The sequence below is a fragment of the Leptonychotes weddellii genome, chromosome 8 (assembly GCF_054177405.1).
Source record: "Leptonychotes weddellii isolate Sample4059 chromosome 8, ASM5417740v2, whole genome shotgun sequence".
Lineage (NCBI taxonomy): Eukaryota > Metazoa > Chordata > Mammalia > Carnivora > Phocidae > Leptonychotes > Leptonychotes weddellii.
In genome coordinates, this window is record NC_138376.1 from 24,174,408 (window position 1) to 24,189,539 (window position 15,132).

General features: G+C 46.6%; 1 protein-coding gene across 3 annotated transcripts in view; it reads right to left on the reverse strand.

The window, feature by feature from the left end:
- Window positions 1-13,633: 13,633 nt before the first annotated feature.
- The window catches only part of VPS52 (VPS52 subunit of GARP complex), an 18,507-nt gene continuing 17,008 nt past the window's right edge, over window positions 13,634-15,132 (reverse strand). For all 3 annotated transcript variants that reach the window (XM_031033275.2, XM_031033276.2, XM_006738063.3), the window contains 3 exons: window positions 14,828-14,939; window positions 14,504-14,622; window positions 13,634-14,302 (listed from right to left, as the gene is read on the reverse strand). In XM_031033275.2, the coding sequence (XP_030889135.2) occupies window positions 14,156-14,302; window positions 14,504-14,622; window positions 14,828-14,939 (378 nt within the window). In that variant the 3' untranslated portion in view covers window positions 13,634-14,155. The remainder of the gene's footprint in view (window positions 14,303-14,503; window positions 14,623-14,827; window positions 14,940-15,132) is intronic.

Consider the following 15,132-nt stretch of genomic DNA (forward strand, 5'->3'; position numbering starts at 1 on the left):
ATGAAGAATGTCCATTAGATTTGGAAAAGGGAAGATCTACCATGTTCAACCTTAGTGAGAGCAGGTTCATTGGGAGGGCAGGAAGTAGAGCTGATGGCACTGAATTGAGGAGGTTGTATTAGTTACCCATGCTGTGTAACAAAGTACCCAAACCTTAATGGCTTAGAATAGCAATAACCATGCATTATCCCATATATTCTACAGCTAGGAATTTGGGCAGGGCACAGTTGGGGCCACGTGTCTCTGCCCTACAATGTGTGGGGACTGCACTGGAAGTGACTGAATGGCTGGGAGCTGAAATCATCTGAAGGCTTTCATCTGCATGTCTGACAGCTGATACTGGCAGTTGGTTGAAACCTTAGTTGAGGCTGTGGCCTCTACCCCTGATGGCTGGGTTCCTGGGGAGCAAGCCTCCCAAGGGGAAGAGAGAGAACCCTGACATGTGAGGGGTCTGGATACAGAGTACAAATAAAGAATATGAAGCTGCAGGGACTTAATCTCCCTGTTGAGCTTATGGATTTGAGAAAAATGATTTTATCAAATCTACAACTTGAATAGGTCAATAAAATTCACACAACTTCATATTCTTTACTGATTTAGTTATGGATCAAAACAATGAAGATACATGTGGCCTCCATTTGTACTCTTCTCAGTTTTTTTTTAAGATTAAGATTTTATTTATTTATTCGACAGAGAGAGCACAAGTAGGCAGAGTGGCAGGTAGAGAGAGAGGGAGAAGCAGGCTCCCCACTGAGCAGTGAGCCCAATGCAGGGCTTGATCTCAGGACCCTGGGATCATGACCTAAGCCAAAGGCAGACACTTAAGTGACTGAAACACCCAGGTGTCCCTCTTCTCAGTTTTTAAAAATTTCAGTAGAGGGGCGCCTGGGTGGCTCAGTCAGTTAAGCGGCTGCCTTTGGCTCAGGTCATGATCCCAGGGTCCTGAGATCAAGCCCTGCATCAGGCTCTCTGCTCATCAGGGGGCCTGCTTCTCCCTCTCCCACTCCCCCTGCTTGTGTTCCCTCTCTCGCTGTCTCTCTCACTCTGTCAAATAAATGCAATCTTAAAAAAATAATAAATAAAAATAAAAATTTCAGTAGATTGCTTCTTTGAAGATGTTCCATTTTTCTTTGAGTTCCACATTCATAGTTTCTACTTCTTTTTTCAAAAAAGATTTTTATTTATTTATTTGACAATGAGAGAGAGCACAAGCAGGGGGAGCGGGAGGGTGAGAAACAGGCTCACCCAGGACCCTGAGATCATGACCTGAGCCAAAGGCAGACACTTAACCGGTTAGCTTAACCACTGACTGAGTCACCCAGGTGCCCCATAGTTTCTACTTATATCATAATTTCAGTAGTTTCTATTTCTGTCATAATTTCAAACTCGTTCTCAATGATCTATGTATGGTTTAAAAATATATATATGATTATAGCCAACATTTACAAAATGTAAATGTATTTTTACCAAAATATGTAAATGTAAAAAAAACTTAAAAATCATTTTAGTAGATGTTATAAAAGTTATTTTCTTCTAAAATGTTCAAAATTATGTATTGAAAAAGGCAAAATAAAAATTATAATTAATAAATATTAATATTCTAAATCAAACTAATTTAAATAAAGCTTTTTTTTGCTTACCTTTTTTTTTTTTAAAGATTTTATTTATTTATTTGAGAGAGAGAGAGAATGAGAGACAGAGAGCATGAGAAGGAGGAAGTTCAGAGGGAGAAGCAGACTCCCTGCTGAGCAGGGAGCCCGATGCGGGACTCGATCCTGGGACTCCGGGATCATGACCTGAGCCAAAGGCAGTCGCTTAACCAACTGAGCCACCCAGGCGCCCTTTTTTTGCTTACCTTAAAAATCCTTATTAGATAGCTTTATAGAAATCAAACTATAATCTAGTATTCAATGTTCATCCACTTACCAAACAAAATCAATGTCATACCTCACAGAAGTTCTGTCTACACCTACATGCATACAAGTTTAACAGTAATAAAAATCATTTAATATTGCAAAATGTTCCTCAGTTGTCATTTGCAACTATTGTGAATGCAGCACAACCTAAATCAATACCTCTGGAACACAAAGAGAAGCAAGAAAAATGGACACTCAACACTATTGGGAAATGATACTTTATCATGCCACTTGAGAGGTAATATTTGACAAATTAATTAAGTTGCATTTTCTCTTACCTAAGTGCTTCCGCCACTTAAATCCTGCCTATACACCAAACCAGCATGCACCTCCGAATCTGGCAGAGGCATAGCCTAAACTTTCACAGGATTCGGTTGTAGTCATCTTTTGTTTCCAGGATGCAGGGCAAGAGATTGCAGAAGCATTTCCCTAGGGCCCAAACAGTGTTAATTATGAGAGCAGATGTGCAGGGTTTCAGGTTGTGCTGTTGCCAGCACTGAGGGCCAGATCCCAAGTGCCTGGGTGTCATTTAATAAATGTAGTGTGTGATAAGTAAGGGCCCCCAAAGTATGTGGCCAGGGCTAGGCCCTTGTGGTCTAGATATGGTGATGATACTGTTTGTGGGCAAGATCATGATCAAGTTCCAAATATGCTAAGTTTGTGGTACCTTTGAGGCATCCAAGTAGGGTTGCCATGTAGGCAGTCAGAGATACAAGACTGGAGATCAGAGAAAGAACAGAAACTTGAGAGTGATCGGCTGATAGCAGTTGAAGCCATGGGTCAGGTGTGATGGGTCCCCTGGAGGGAGAATATAACACAAAAAGAGGGGTTCGGGACTCACTGCCCTTGATGAATTCCACTATGGCCAGATAGTACAGGATGAGCCCACAAAGAAGCAAGGAGCAGCCAGAAGGAGAGGAAGAAAATCAGAAGAGTGCTCAGTCCTGGAAACCAAAGGAAAATAATGTTTCTTTTTTTTTTTTTTTTTTTTTTTAAAGATTTTTATTTATTTATTCATGAGAGACAGAGAGAGAGAGGCAGAGGGAGAAGCAGGCTCCCCGCTGAGCAGGGAGCCCGATGCGGGACTCGATCCCAGGACCCCGGGATCGCGACCTGAGCCGAAGGCAGACGCTTAACCATCTGAGCCACCCAGGCGCCCCAAAGGAAAATAATGTTTCAAGAAAGAATTGATCAACACAGTTGACTACTGGTGGGAATTCAAGCAGGGGGAAATGAAAAAATGGATTTAATGACAGAAGCCATTGCAAAAGCAGTTGAGCAGCATGAGAGAGGTGGATACCCACCTGAAAGGGCAGAGGAATGAGTGGAAGTGAGGGGATAGAGAATTTTTCCCCAACTTTTTATTATGAAAAGTTTCAATACAGAAAAGTTGAAAGTATAGTATAATTATCATTTGTGCATCCACTACTTTACTTAGATTTAACAATTCTCATTTATACATACATATAAATATTTATATATCTATATACTTTTTTTTTTAAGATTTTATTTACTTATTCATGAGAGAGAGAGGCAGAGGGAGAAGCAGACTTCCCGCAGAGCGGGGAGCCCGATGCGGGACTCGATCCCAGGACTCCGGGATCATGACCTGAGCCGAAGGCAGACGCTTAACCATCTGAGCCACCCAGGCGCCCTATCTATATACTTCTTAAAAAGATTTTATGTATTTATTTATTTGAGAAAGAGAGAGCACAAAGTGGGGAGGAGCAGAGGGAGAGTGAGAGAGAATCTCTCAAGCAGACTCCGCGCTGAGTGCAGAGCCCGACGCGGGGCTCCATCCCATGACCCCAAGATCATGACCTGAGCCGAAACCAAGAGTCGGACGCTTAACTGACTGAGCCACTCAGGTGCCCCAGTATTTATACATATTCTTGAGCCACGTGAAAATTTAGGAAATCATGATGCTTCACACTTTAATACTTTAATGCCATGCTTACATTAAGAGAATAACCATTGGTCCCTAATACCATCTGATATGCAAAATATACTCAAGCTTCACCCCAGTTCACCCCCAAATGTCTTTTGTATGTATTTTTTCTGAACCAGGATGCAATCAAGGCACACACACTGTGTGTGAGAATCAGGCCCAAAGAGGAGATTAAGAGGTGCAGGGAGCAGTGGGAGGAGGGAAGGTGGAGGAGGGGTTGGTTTTCTCAAAGGGAGAGTTTGAAGATTCAGGAGGGGAAAAGGGATGCAGAACACAGTAGAGACTGGCCTTGGGTGGGAGAAAGGCAGCTCCTCTACTCTAGTGGTTCTCAAAGTGGGGGCCCCAGGCCAGCAGCAACTAGTTACAAAAGAAAATTCTAGCTCCCCACTCAAACTCATGAATCAGGAACACATGGTTTAACACGCCCTCCAGGCAATTCTAACGCACACAAAATTGGAGAACTATAACTCTAACGTGAGGAACAAGGGGGTAGTGTAAATTTGGTAACAGATATTGGAGGGAATTCACCTCGGAGGGCTTCAGTTTCCTATGCGACATAAGTGAGATCGTCAACTGAGAGAGGTGAGACAGAGAAAGGAGCCTCAGAGGTCCAGGACCGGGGAGATTAAAGTAGCCATTGACCAGCACAACGTGGTTGGGTCGCTAAGCAGTGCTGGGGTTGGTGGCCACGAGTAAGGAGTGGTGACTATTTCCTGGTTGTGAGACTTCCTCCAACACTTCTTGGCCATCAGAGTAAACTCCTAAAGAAAACAGATCCCAGGGCTCATCTAGAGGTGAGGCTTTTCAAGGTAGGGGCCAAGAGTGAAAATATAGAGGGGTGAGGGAGTGAGGAACCTTGTCAAGACAGTTGTTGAAATGAAGGGCCATGCAGCTGAAAGTGGCTAGGAGGGGCTGATGGGTTGGAAGAAGGGAAATACCATTGACCAGGAGGTACCCGGAGACTGAGACATGGTGGTGAGGGGCTAGACGGGGTGACGGCTGGACGGTTAGAAGATGGGGGCTGAGTCAGGCAGGCTGCTTGAATGAGGGATTTTCTAAGAGGGGCTGCTTCAGATGACAAAGTCCAGGGTGTGACAAAGGGAATGGGTGGCTGGCTGGGAGTGCAGAAGGTCCTGGGATGATGTCACCAAGTTGTTAAGAGGCCAGGTGGGGAATGGGTCCTCCGTGTGGACAATGAGATGGGGAGACACAGTCTGCTGGGTGCCACTATCCCCCTGCACTCGAGGGAAGGAGGTCTGGCAGGTGGCGGACGGTAGCTAAGAGGAAGAGGGCAATTTAGCCAAATGGCTGAGCCACAGAGGCAGGGGGCTATTTTAAATGCAAAACTGGGGACTGGAGGAGTAGTTTGGAGGCAGCGATTTGGAGCAAGGAATGCACCCTCACCTATAAGAAAAAAAACAGCTCTTATTTCAGAAGACAGCAAAGGAGGTAGTGCCCCCAGGGGAGAGTTACATTTCAGCTAAAGCCAGGAAGTGAAGAGAGTACGCTAAGAAGTCAAGGGTATGAGGAGGTCTGCAGTTTATTAGAGGGCATGAGGGTAGCTTAGGGAGGGGGCAAGTGGAGGGCTGGGTCAGGAGCAGAGTACAGAGTGTCATGGAGACAACAATGTTATGGAGTAGGTAGGCTAGGGCATTTACATTTTCACTTAAATGATCAAAACAGGGTTAGGAGGCAGGCTGGATTTCACTTAGTCTCTCAGAAGAGGTAAAAAGTGGTGATTAAGGATGTGGCCTCTAGGGGAGCCTGGCTGGCTCAATCGGAAGAGCATGTGACTCTCAATTTCGGGGTGATGAGTTTGAGCCCCATGTTGGGTGTAGAGATTACTCAAAATTAAATAAATAAACTTTAAAAAAAAGATTTTATTTATTTATTTGAGAGAGAGAGAGAGCACAAGCAGGGGGAAGGCCAGAGGGAGAGAGAGAAGCAGGCTCCCTGCTGAGCAGGGAGCCCAACCTGGGGCTTGATCCCAGGTCCCTGGGATCATGACCTGAGCCAAAGGCAGACTCTCAACCAACTGAGCCACCCAGGTGGCCCCAGTAAATAAACTTAAAAAAAAAAAAAAAAAGGATGTGGCCTATAGAGCAGAGCTGACCGCATTCAAATCCCAGCCTTGTCACATTCCAGCTGTCTATAACGTTGGACAAGGTCTCTCTGGGCCTCCATTTCCTCTTCTGTAAAATGGAGATCACTAGAGTACCGACCCCCCAGGGCTGCTGTGGGCATTAAATGACTTCGAGTGTTAAATGTCTGGGTAGTTGCCTCACACACATTTGGTGGTGGCTCCCAGGCCTGGCGCCCCAGCGTCCTCACCCACTTGGACCCTGCCCCTGTGCTAGGTGGAAAACACAAGCAGCAACCACTTGGATGGGAAGGACGAGTTTCATGAGCAGGTGGGAATGCAAGAATTATATGGAGACACCAAGAAATCCCAGTGAAAAAAGGGATTCTTTCGGGTAGCAGCTGGCTGATACTTCCTCTAAGTGGGATCTGGATGAGAAGGCTTCATTCCCTGAGATCACAGAAGGTTAGATTGCTACGTATCAGGCCAATTATGGTTTCTCCAATGATGGCAAGTCTAGCCCTTCTGGAATTGTACAAAGGTATCAACGCTAGGGATGCAGAGGAACTTCTGCAAAGAAAAACCCCAAACCCACTGATCCTAAAAGGGGAGAGATAAAAGAAAGGAAGAATCAAGATGGTTTCATGTTGAAGAAGATAGAAACACAAATGTATTTTATGTCTGATTTGCCTCCAAACATTACAGTGGATGAATTGATACAACTTTTCCAAATCCTGCATTATTATGAGAGATCCTTGGAAGGAGCTCAAGGATACCAAGCTTTGCAAAGACAACCAAAGAGATCTTAAAGGATATGGGCTCTGCTGTTACTTGAAGAGGGGATCTGCAAATCTTGCATTAAAGTTTTCAGGTAAAAATGCAAATTGGGGGTTGCAAAGTTCATGTCAAGTTTGCAAAGTGCCAAGCTGAAGGAAGAATATGATGCCTCAAAAAAGAAGTGCAAAGACCACAAGAAGACAACTTTCCACACCACAATTATAGCAGCTCAGCCTAGGTGTCTGCCCTCTGCGGGTCCTGGATGAGGCCCTGGGGCTGCAGAGCAAAGAATCAGAGAAAACTCAGAAATAAAAATGAAGACAGTGACATCTTCCGGGTAAAACGATTAGAAGTCTTCAGAAAGTAAAGGAGGAAAAAGAAGCTTGGAACGAGGGAAGGCTTCATGGCAGTTAATCAAACCTTGGAGTAACCAGGAAACCCAGAGATTTCTTGAAGAATAAGATACAAGTGGAGATGGGGAAGAAATCAGGTGGTGTCAAAAGCAATTGCCAAAGGGCTCAAGCACAGGGGCATAGGGAAGAGCTGGTGACAATGCCTACAGATGCTAAATTTGCAGGACTTATCCTGGACTATTAATGAGGCCAACCAGAGGCCAAGGACTGACCCCTGTCCTGTCCTTAATAGTCAGGTCCTCCATAGGATCTTGGGTTATAAATGGGAAAACAACATCTTCTCAAGTCTTCTCTGTGCAGACGTGGGGAATCTCCCACCTCCTGACTACTAGCCCCAGGCCTGACCTATCCATATTCCCTTTAAGGAGCTGCTGTCTCTCCCTTTCCTACAGGTGATCTATACCAAGGCTCTGCAGGTACCCGGGTAAGAGCCCTAGAGCCTGAACACTCCATGATCATCTCTGTAGCTATCTCCCAGGAGCAGTGTCAACATCCTCTGACTCTGATCCAGATCCTGAACTTAAAGTTGAACTCTGATCCTAATTCCATTTTAGAGACAATAGGATATAAACTCATGACGCCTTCCCTTCCCCAAACCCAGTGTCATATATATCCAAAGCATGTGAAAATACACAAACAGAATTTGACAAAATTAAATGAAAAAAAAAGAAAAATCCACATTCATAGTGAGTGGCTTTGGCAAACCTTTCTCAATAACTGATAGAAAAAAAAACCACAAGGAAAAATCAGTAAGGATACTGAACATCTGAAGAACACAATTAACAACATGACCTATTTGACAAATATAGAACACTTCCCCCAACAGCGAAAGAATCCACATTCTTTTGTATATCAAATTTTATTTACTAAAAATTACCCCATGCTATGTCACAGAACAAGCTTCAAAAAAAATCAAAGGATTGAAACCATTTAGTATATGTTTTCCAGGAGGTAGAAATCAAGAATAAAATAAGAAAATACTGAACTACTGAACTGCTCAGATGTCAAGCCATATACTCCTTAATAATCCTTGGATTATGGAAGCTACCACAATAGAAATTAGGAAATCTTTTGAATTGAGTAACAATAGAAAGAGATCAAAGATATCAGAAATTGTGAGACACGACTAACAGTGTTTAGAGGGGAAGTTAAAGCATTGAGTCCATATGTTAGAAAAGGAGACAGGGCTGACAACCAATGATTCGAAATTCATCTTAACAACTAAAAAAAGGTTAGCGTATCAAACTCAAACACAGCAAAGCGAAGAAACAGTAAAGAGATGGCACCAATAAAATAGAAAAAGCGGGGCGCCTGGGTGGCTCAGACGGTTGAGCGTCTGCCTTCGGCTCAGGTCATGATCTCAGCGTTCTGTGATCGAGCCCCGCATTGGGCTCCCTGCTCCAGCAGGGAGTCTGCTTCTCCCTCTCTCTCTGTTGTTCCCCCTGCTTGTGCTCTCTCTCTCTGTCAAAAATAAATAAAATCTTAAAAAATAAAATAAAATAAAATAGAAAAAGCAACATCCAATGAAGAAATTTGACAAAGTGGGGGCAAAAGCAGTGCCTTGTACAGAGTAAGCCCTTGATATGTGGCAGTCACACTATTGTCACTCAGGAAGGGTGGACACCGGGCTCACAGGCGGCTTGGATGCTCGCCCTGAAGTAGACTCGTCCAGAAGTTTGCAGATCCCTGAGGGTTGTGACGTGAGATTTGGGATGGGGAGTTTGAGAGAGGGAAAGGGAAGTCTCAAAAGGCTCTAGGTGTGTGGGTGTGTGTGTGTGTGTGTAACCTGGACACCGTTAAACTCCCATGTGTGCAATGGCCAACCAACCAGGGTGAAGTGGAAGGGGGCAGCACCACAGGGACGAGTGTTTTGTCACTAACACTGTTGCAGAATGGTTGGTGCATGGGAACAAAAAAGTGAGTTTCAGTATTATCTTAAAATTGTCTATAGCACGCACCCTCTTGCTGCCTGCACCGGGGCAACCCTCCCTCCCTCCGCCCTGCGGTCAGTAAACTGCTGCCCCGGGGGCCCATGTGAGTCAATAGTCCAGCTCCTCTCCCAGATTGGGAGAAGCCATGGCAAGTGAGGATTATTTTGCACACGCTAGCAGAGTTTTGAGCAGCATAGCTTTGTACAGGAGAGGTGTTTCCTATATATTTGATGAATGAATGGATAATTGGACCGAGTAATAATGGAGACAAGAAAATATGGGCATTTTGTTTAAACACAAAGAAAACCTTCCCAATTACTACGATTGTAAAATAATACAAAACAGGACACTACACCATCTCATCGGAGCTCAAGGAGTTATTAACCTTTTTATGTTTGGAACCCCTTTGGCTGTGTGATGAAGTCTATGGAGTGTCAACTGCATAAAATAAAATACATAGGATTACAAAAGAAAACAATTGTATTAAAACACAGTTATCAAAATAAAAAATGTGTGGTAGATGATAAGATTCAGTGTAGGTATAACTACTATCATAACTATAAAGTAATAATCAGGGCTCAACGGGGAGCCTGCTTCTCCCTCTCCCTCTGCCTGCCGCCCCCCCACTTGTGCTCTCTCTCTCTCCCTGTCAAATAAATAAATAAAACCTTAAAGAAAAAAAAGTAATGATGAGCACACATGACATTTTGAAATTTCTGCAACTGGAAGGTGATGTGATATAAAAACATCTGTGATTTCTATCGATGACAGTCACAAGTACTGCCAATTCTGCTGTCGTTTGTCGCTTACACTTTTCATTGGAGGAAATGCTAAATGTCAGTTCAAGGTTAGTGAAAATAAAATGTAATTTTTCTCAATCCTCATTCACAGAGCTTTAGGATCTTGGTTAAGGGCCCTGCATGGGAACCAGCGATGTCTGAGTGGAAAGGGAGCCAGGCCAGGAGACCATGTTGCTCCCTGCCCGTGAGCCTCGGGACCCTTTGTCCCTGCTACCTAGATCCTGGAACTGTCCTGGCTTCTGTCTTTTCCAAAGCCTACCTGTTCAGCTTTTCCTTCATGTCTTCCAATAATTTACTCTTACTTCTTAGAATTAACTTGTTATTTCTCTACAGACAGCTACTGACATAGTCCCACAGCTCCCAGCCTGGAGTCATGGAACAAGAGGTGAATGTGGACAGAGAAGTTTCAAGCCACTGAGTGGCTGTGTGCTGTTGGGACTCATTTACTTATTCAAGCATATGAAACAGAAAGAACACCTCCTCACGGGGAAGGTGTGTGAATTCAGTGAGATGAAAGGTCTACTCTATGAGATCAAGGACTTCGATTTAGTCTCTGCTGAATCCTTTCAGTGCCTATCATAGAACACAGAAAGGGATCAATAATATGCTTTGATTTAATGAATACTGTATCTGAAAGACTCAGGGAACTCCAAAATGTAACATGAATTGCTGTACCCATTATTCCCAGGATGAAGAGAGCTGACTTCTATTCTTCCCCCTCAAAGTTTGTCTTGGGCTTGCTTTTTCCTTCTTTCCTTGAACCTTTACCCCAAACCTATGTTGGAATTCAGCTAATTTTCCTGCTTCCCCTTATGACTGATTTCCTGAAATCAAAAAAGCCACCCTTCTTAAGTGGAGGGTGGGTGGGTCAATAATAGGATGAGGAGGAAGGAGGACGTCCCTTATTTCTTTTGTACTCATTCAATAGTCCTGAAATTGATGCTGGAATGGGCACCCCCATTTTGCGCAGATATAGAGCTGTTAAACACTAAGTGTTTCCCAGAGAGCCCTGGTAAGAAATAACTGAGGGCAAGCCGAGGGTACAGAGGTAGAGAAATAGAGGGAAACGCTATTTCTTTAAAAGACAGAGATCCCTGAGCAGCGTTGGAGAAATTTGAGGGGCAGTGATGTTCACCAGAAGTTGTGTTTCAGGCTGGAGATCATAAGATTCTATCTACGCCAAAGGGTTTTTAGGCTGGGGCACCTGGCTGGCTCAGTCCGTAGAGCTTGCAACTCTTGATCTCGGAATTGTAGGTTTGGCCCCACCTTAGGTGAAGAGATTACTTAAAAAATAACAAAATCTTGGGGCGCCTAGGTGGTTCAGTCAATTAAGCATCAGACCCAACTAGGCTTAGCTCTTGATCTCAGGGACATGAGTTCAAGGTCCCCCCCACCCTTGGGCTCCACGCTGGGCGTGGAGTCTGCTTAAGATTCTCTCCCTCGGCCCGCATGCACTCTCTCTCAAATAAATAAATAAATAAAATCTCTCTAAAAAATCATTCTAAAAACATCTTTTTTTTAAAAAAAGATTATTTATTTATTTTGACAGAGAGAGACACAGCGAGAGAGGGAACACAAGCACGGGGAGAGGGAGAAGCAGGCTTCCCGAGGAGCAGGGAGCCCGATGTGGGGCTCGATCCCAGGACCCTGGGATCATGACCCGAGCCGAAGGCAGACACTTAACGACTGAGCCACCCAGGCGCCCCTAAAAACATCTTTTTTAAAAGGGCCGGGGATAGGCTGAAGGAAAAGTCCTTCAATTGTTTCAGTGATGGAAGCTTGGGAGAAGCTTCGCAACCGCCGCCAGCAAGACTAAGTAGCTGGGAACAACTCTATCTCCTGGTCGATGCTGCCCCCTGGAGGTCGATATGGGTATCGCGGTTCCCTTTCACGCAATTCTGTCGCATCGGGTCCTGAAAGACTGCTGGGTAAGCGTTCTTAGGGATCCCCGGCGAGATCGATGTCCCCGAAAACTGTGCGCTACAATAAAACGTGAATGCCTTCCGGTTCCCTAAACAAGCCTCCCCATACTCCAGCACTGCCCCTCAGTGAGCCCTGCAAAATAACGCGCTTATCGGTCGTCTGAATATTTGCGTTCCGGGATGGACAGAAGTGGCTGTGCTAAAATCAAAGCGCCTGCCTGCACAGCCCTTCTCCCATAGAAGCATTGTTGACTTTCGATTAAGTCGCCTGTCTTGAGGAAGTCTTCCTCGCGGGGTATCAGAGGCCCCTTTCTGTAGGGAAACTGCTCTTTGTCAAAACAGCGTGCACCTCCCCTATCCCAGGTCCTAAACCCTGAGCGAACCTTCTTCCTGTGCACCTCACGCTGAGGCCGGAGTCAGGTCAAATGTGAGAACTGCATCCCCCAAGGTTGAAAGTTAGAACTGGGGGAGGGGGTAGGTGGGCGAGGAATGAGAAGCGAGAAAGGAAGGCAGAGGGACAGAGGATTCCCGGGGCGAGCTTGCGGCCCTCGGAGCCCAGCACACCACCATCCAGCGCGCCGCAGGCCTCAGGGAATGTCTGGGGCAGAGTCAGGCAGGGTAATACTGGAAGGACGCCGAGAGCAGGGAGTTGAGTGGCCGTAACGCCGGCTGAGGTCAGTTAAGGACACTGCCCTGATTCTGCCCCTGAGGCGTCTGGGCCAGTCAGGAGCCGCCCACAGTTCCCTCCCCGTCCAACACCCAGTTCCCCACCCCGCGGCACTTGGGCCTCGGGTGCCAAGGCTCTCAAAGCAGAGGAAGCAGCTCTGACGTCTGGCTTCCAATCAGAGCGCGGCTCTCGGAGATGGGCGGAACCCAAAGAAGGCGGGAGCGGGAGAAGGCCCCCCTCCCGCCACGCCCCCACCCCGTGGCAGCCAATCGGGAAAGCCTGTCAGCCAGGGCCGTTCCAACTCCGCCTCCCGACGCGTCCACCTCCTTCTCACCGCCCTCCCGCGGGGCGGACCCGGACCCAGCGCTTGGCAAACTCGGGGCGCCTTTCAAGACCCTTCCCCTCCCTGCCTCGGCGGCTGGGCCCGCATCCAAAGGGCCTAAGCGGGGGGCAGAATTCATTTTCCTTCCGTAACTCGTTGGGACCTGGGAAGGAATGCTCAGGCCATAGGGGAGAAGGAAACATCCCCAAATTATCATTTTCTCCGGACTGCCTGCGCCTTTCCCCTAAAGACTTAAAGGCGCCTCCGTGTCTCTCCGGTCTAGAGTCTGAGTTCAAATGAGGTGTATAGGTGCAGCAGGAGGGCTCCAAGTCAAAACACAGAAATGGGTGAAATAGGCATTCTGGAAACCTGTCCTACCGCTGCCCCTGTCCTACCCCTGCAAGGGCTGTGCCAGCCACAACCAGAGGAGCTAAGAGCTGATGTTGTAGGAGAGGAGACAGTCCCAGGGTCAGCTCGGTGGGGAGGGATGCAAGGAAAGCCCGTGTTGGGGAACCAAGGTAGCCTGTGGGACAGTGCCTGAGGCTGCACAGCCATGTTCCCAGCCCTTGAGGCATTTGCCATTTTATTTATTTTTTGAGGCATTTGCCATTTTAACTAGAGGCCACCTTCCTCCATCAAGTTGGTTACTTATGAACTAGTCCCCTCCGTGAAACCAATGCAGCCATTTCTTTGGCCTGAAGCAGCTAGAGGTTAAAGGTTACTATCTGTACCCCTTCTTTTTGGACACCCACCAGAAGGGAGGTAAGCCCAGGAGGTAGCCACAGCCAAAAGGTGACCCTGGAGCAGAAATGGGGGCCACCTGAAAGTCCCGGGAGGAAGGAGATGGGAAAAGAGTGTTATGTCATATTAAATATTTATTGTTTTCTGCAGACTGGGCTTGGAGTAACTCTCAAGCCAGGAGGGGACTGGTTAGTGTTCAAGTTTCTGAGATCTTAGGTCAAAAAGCTACAGAAAAGAAATCACTGAGTGGAGGAAAAAAAATGACTTGCCTTGCCACCAATTCCACGAGTTGAGGCTTTGCGCCTCAGGACATGATGACAAGAGTTGAGTAAACCAGATATTGAGACAGTGAAGGTTTTACTGGGGGAAGAGAACTTGGGTGAGGGGTGGTGAAATTGGGAAAATGATAAAGGCTGTTTTGGAAGCCCAGGAGGAAGTGGTCCCAGGTTTCAGTACACCTGAAAACAAGGGGATCCAGCTTATCCTGATGAGGCAGGGTCCGGAGAATGAAGGCAGGGTGAGGCATGTCAAGGACCTGGGAGGCAGGTGGAAAACCGGTAAGGAAACCCCAGGTGAAGAGTCTGGGACGGGGTACAGAAGTCCATAGGGAAGGCCGGTGGATCCCAGGGTCCAGCACATCAGAAGTTAGGCTTGTGTTTCTTGAGCTCCACCATTAGGTGATGAATGTTGATGAGCTCAGCCCGGGCAGGGAGAGCTCGGAGCTGGGGCTGAGAGAGCACCCGGTGGAAGCGATGATAGAGCTGGATCAGCTGGGTCAAAGCTCCCTGGTCAGAGAAAGTCAGGGAAGGATCAGGCTGTGGGGTGGTGGTGCTAAAGATGAGGTGAGCAATCAGGCTAGGGCTCATCCAGAACTTTGGGCATGCTGGATATTGAAGATCAAGGGTCACCTGGACGATGCTGAGCCCAGGGAAAACCACTAGTGATGGGAGTTGGGAGGGGAGTGAGGCCCGGGAGCTACAAGTCACCTGGATGATACTGGTTCCATTTCTGAAGTTGGTGAAACTCCGCATTACATCCTGACTCAGAGACTCCACTGATGATTTCCAGGAACTACCAAAGCCACGGATCAGCTGAGTAACCCGGGCTGATGGCAGGAGGAAGGAGGGAGGGTGTCAGAGGAGGACTTGGCTAGGTGATCTTTGACCCCTAAATCCTCCACAAGGCACAGCCCTCCTCAGCATCCAACCCCATTTTTCTGCTCTACCCCTCCCCGTGGAATCTGCATCCTCTCATTTTTCTTTTCCACTCCCCTTACCACTGACCCCACCACTACCACACCATCTTCATACCTTCTTCCCCTCGAAGTCGCTCAGCCTGTCCACGCTCAATCAAAGCCTCAGCTTCCTTCACAAATGCCACCAGACCCCCAAAAGGGGGAGACAATAACTCTTCAATGAATTCCTGTAGAAATAAACACACACACATACACAGAGTCAAGTGTCCTGGTGTCAACAGATTTCCCCACTTCCGGCATCATGACTGACCAGGTCCTCAGAATACTCCCAGAGCAAATTATATACTTGAAGACACCACTGGTCTCACAAGAGGTGGGGGAAATCTCCAAGGAGTCCCCCCTCTTCAAAAACAAAAACCA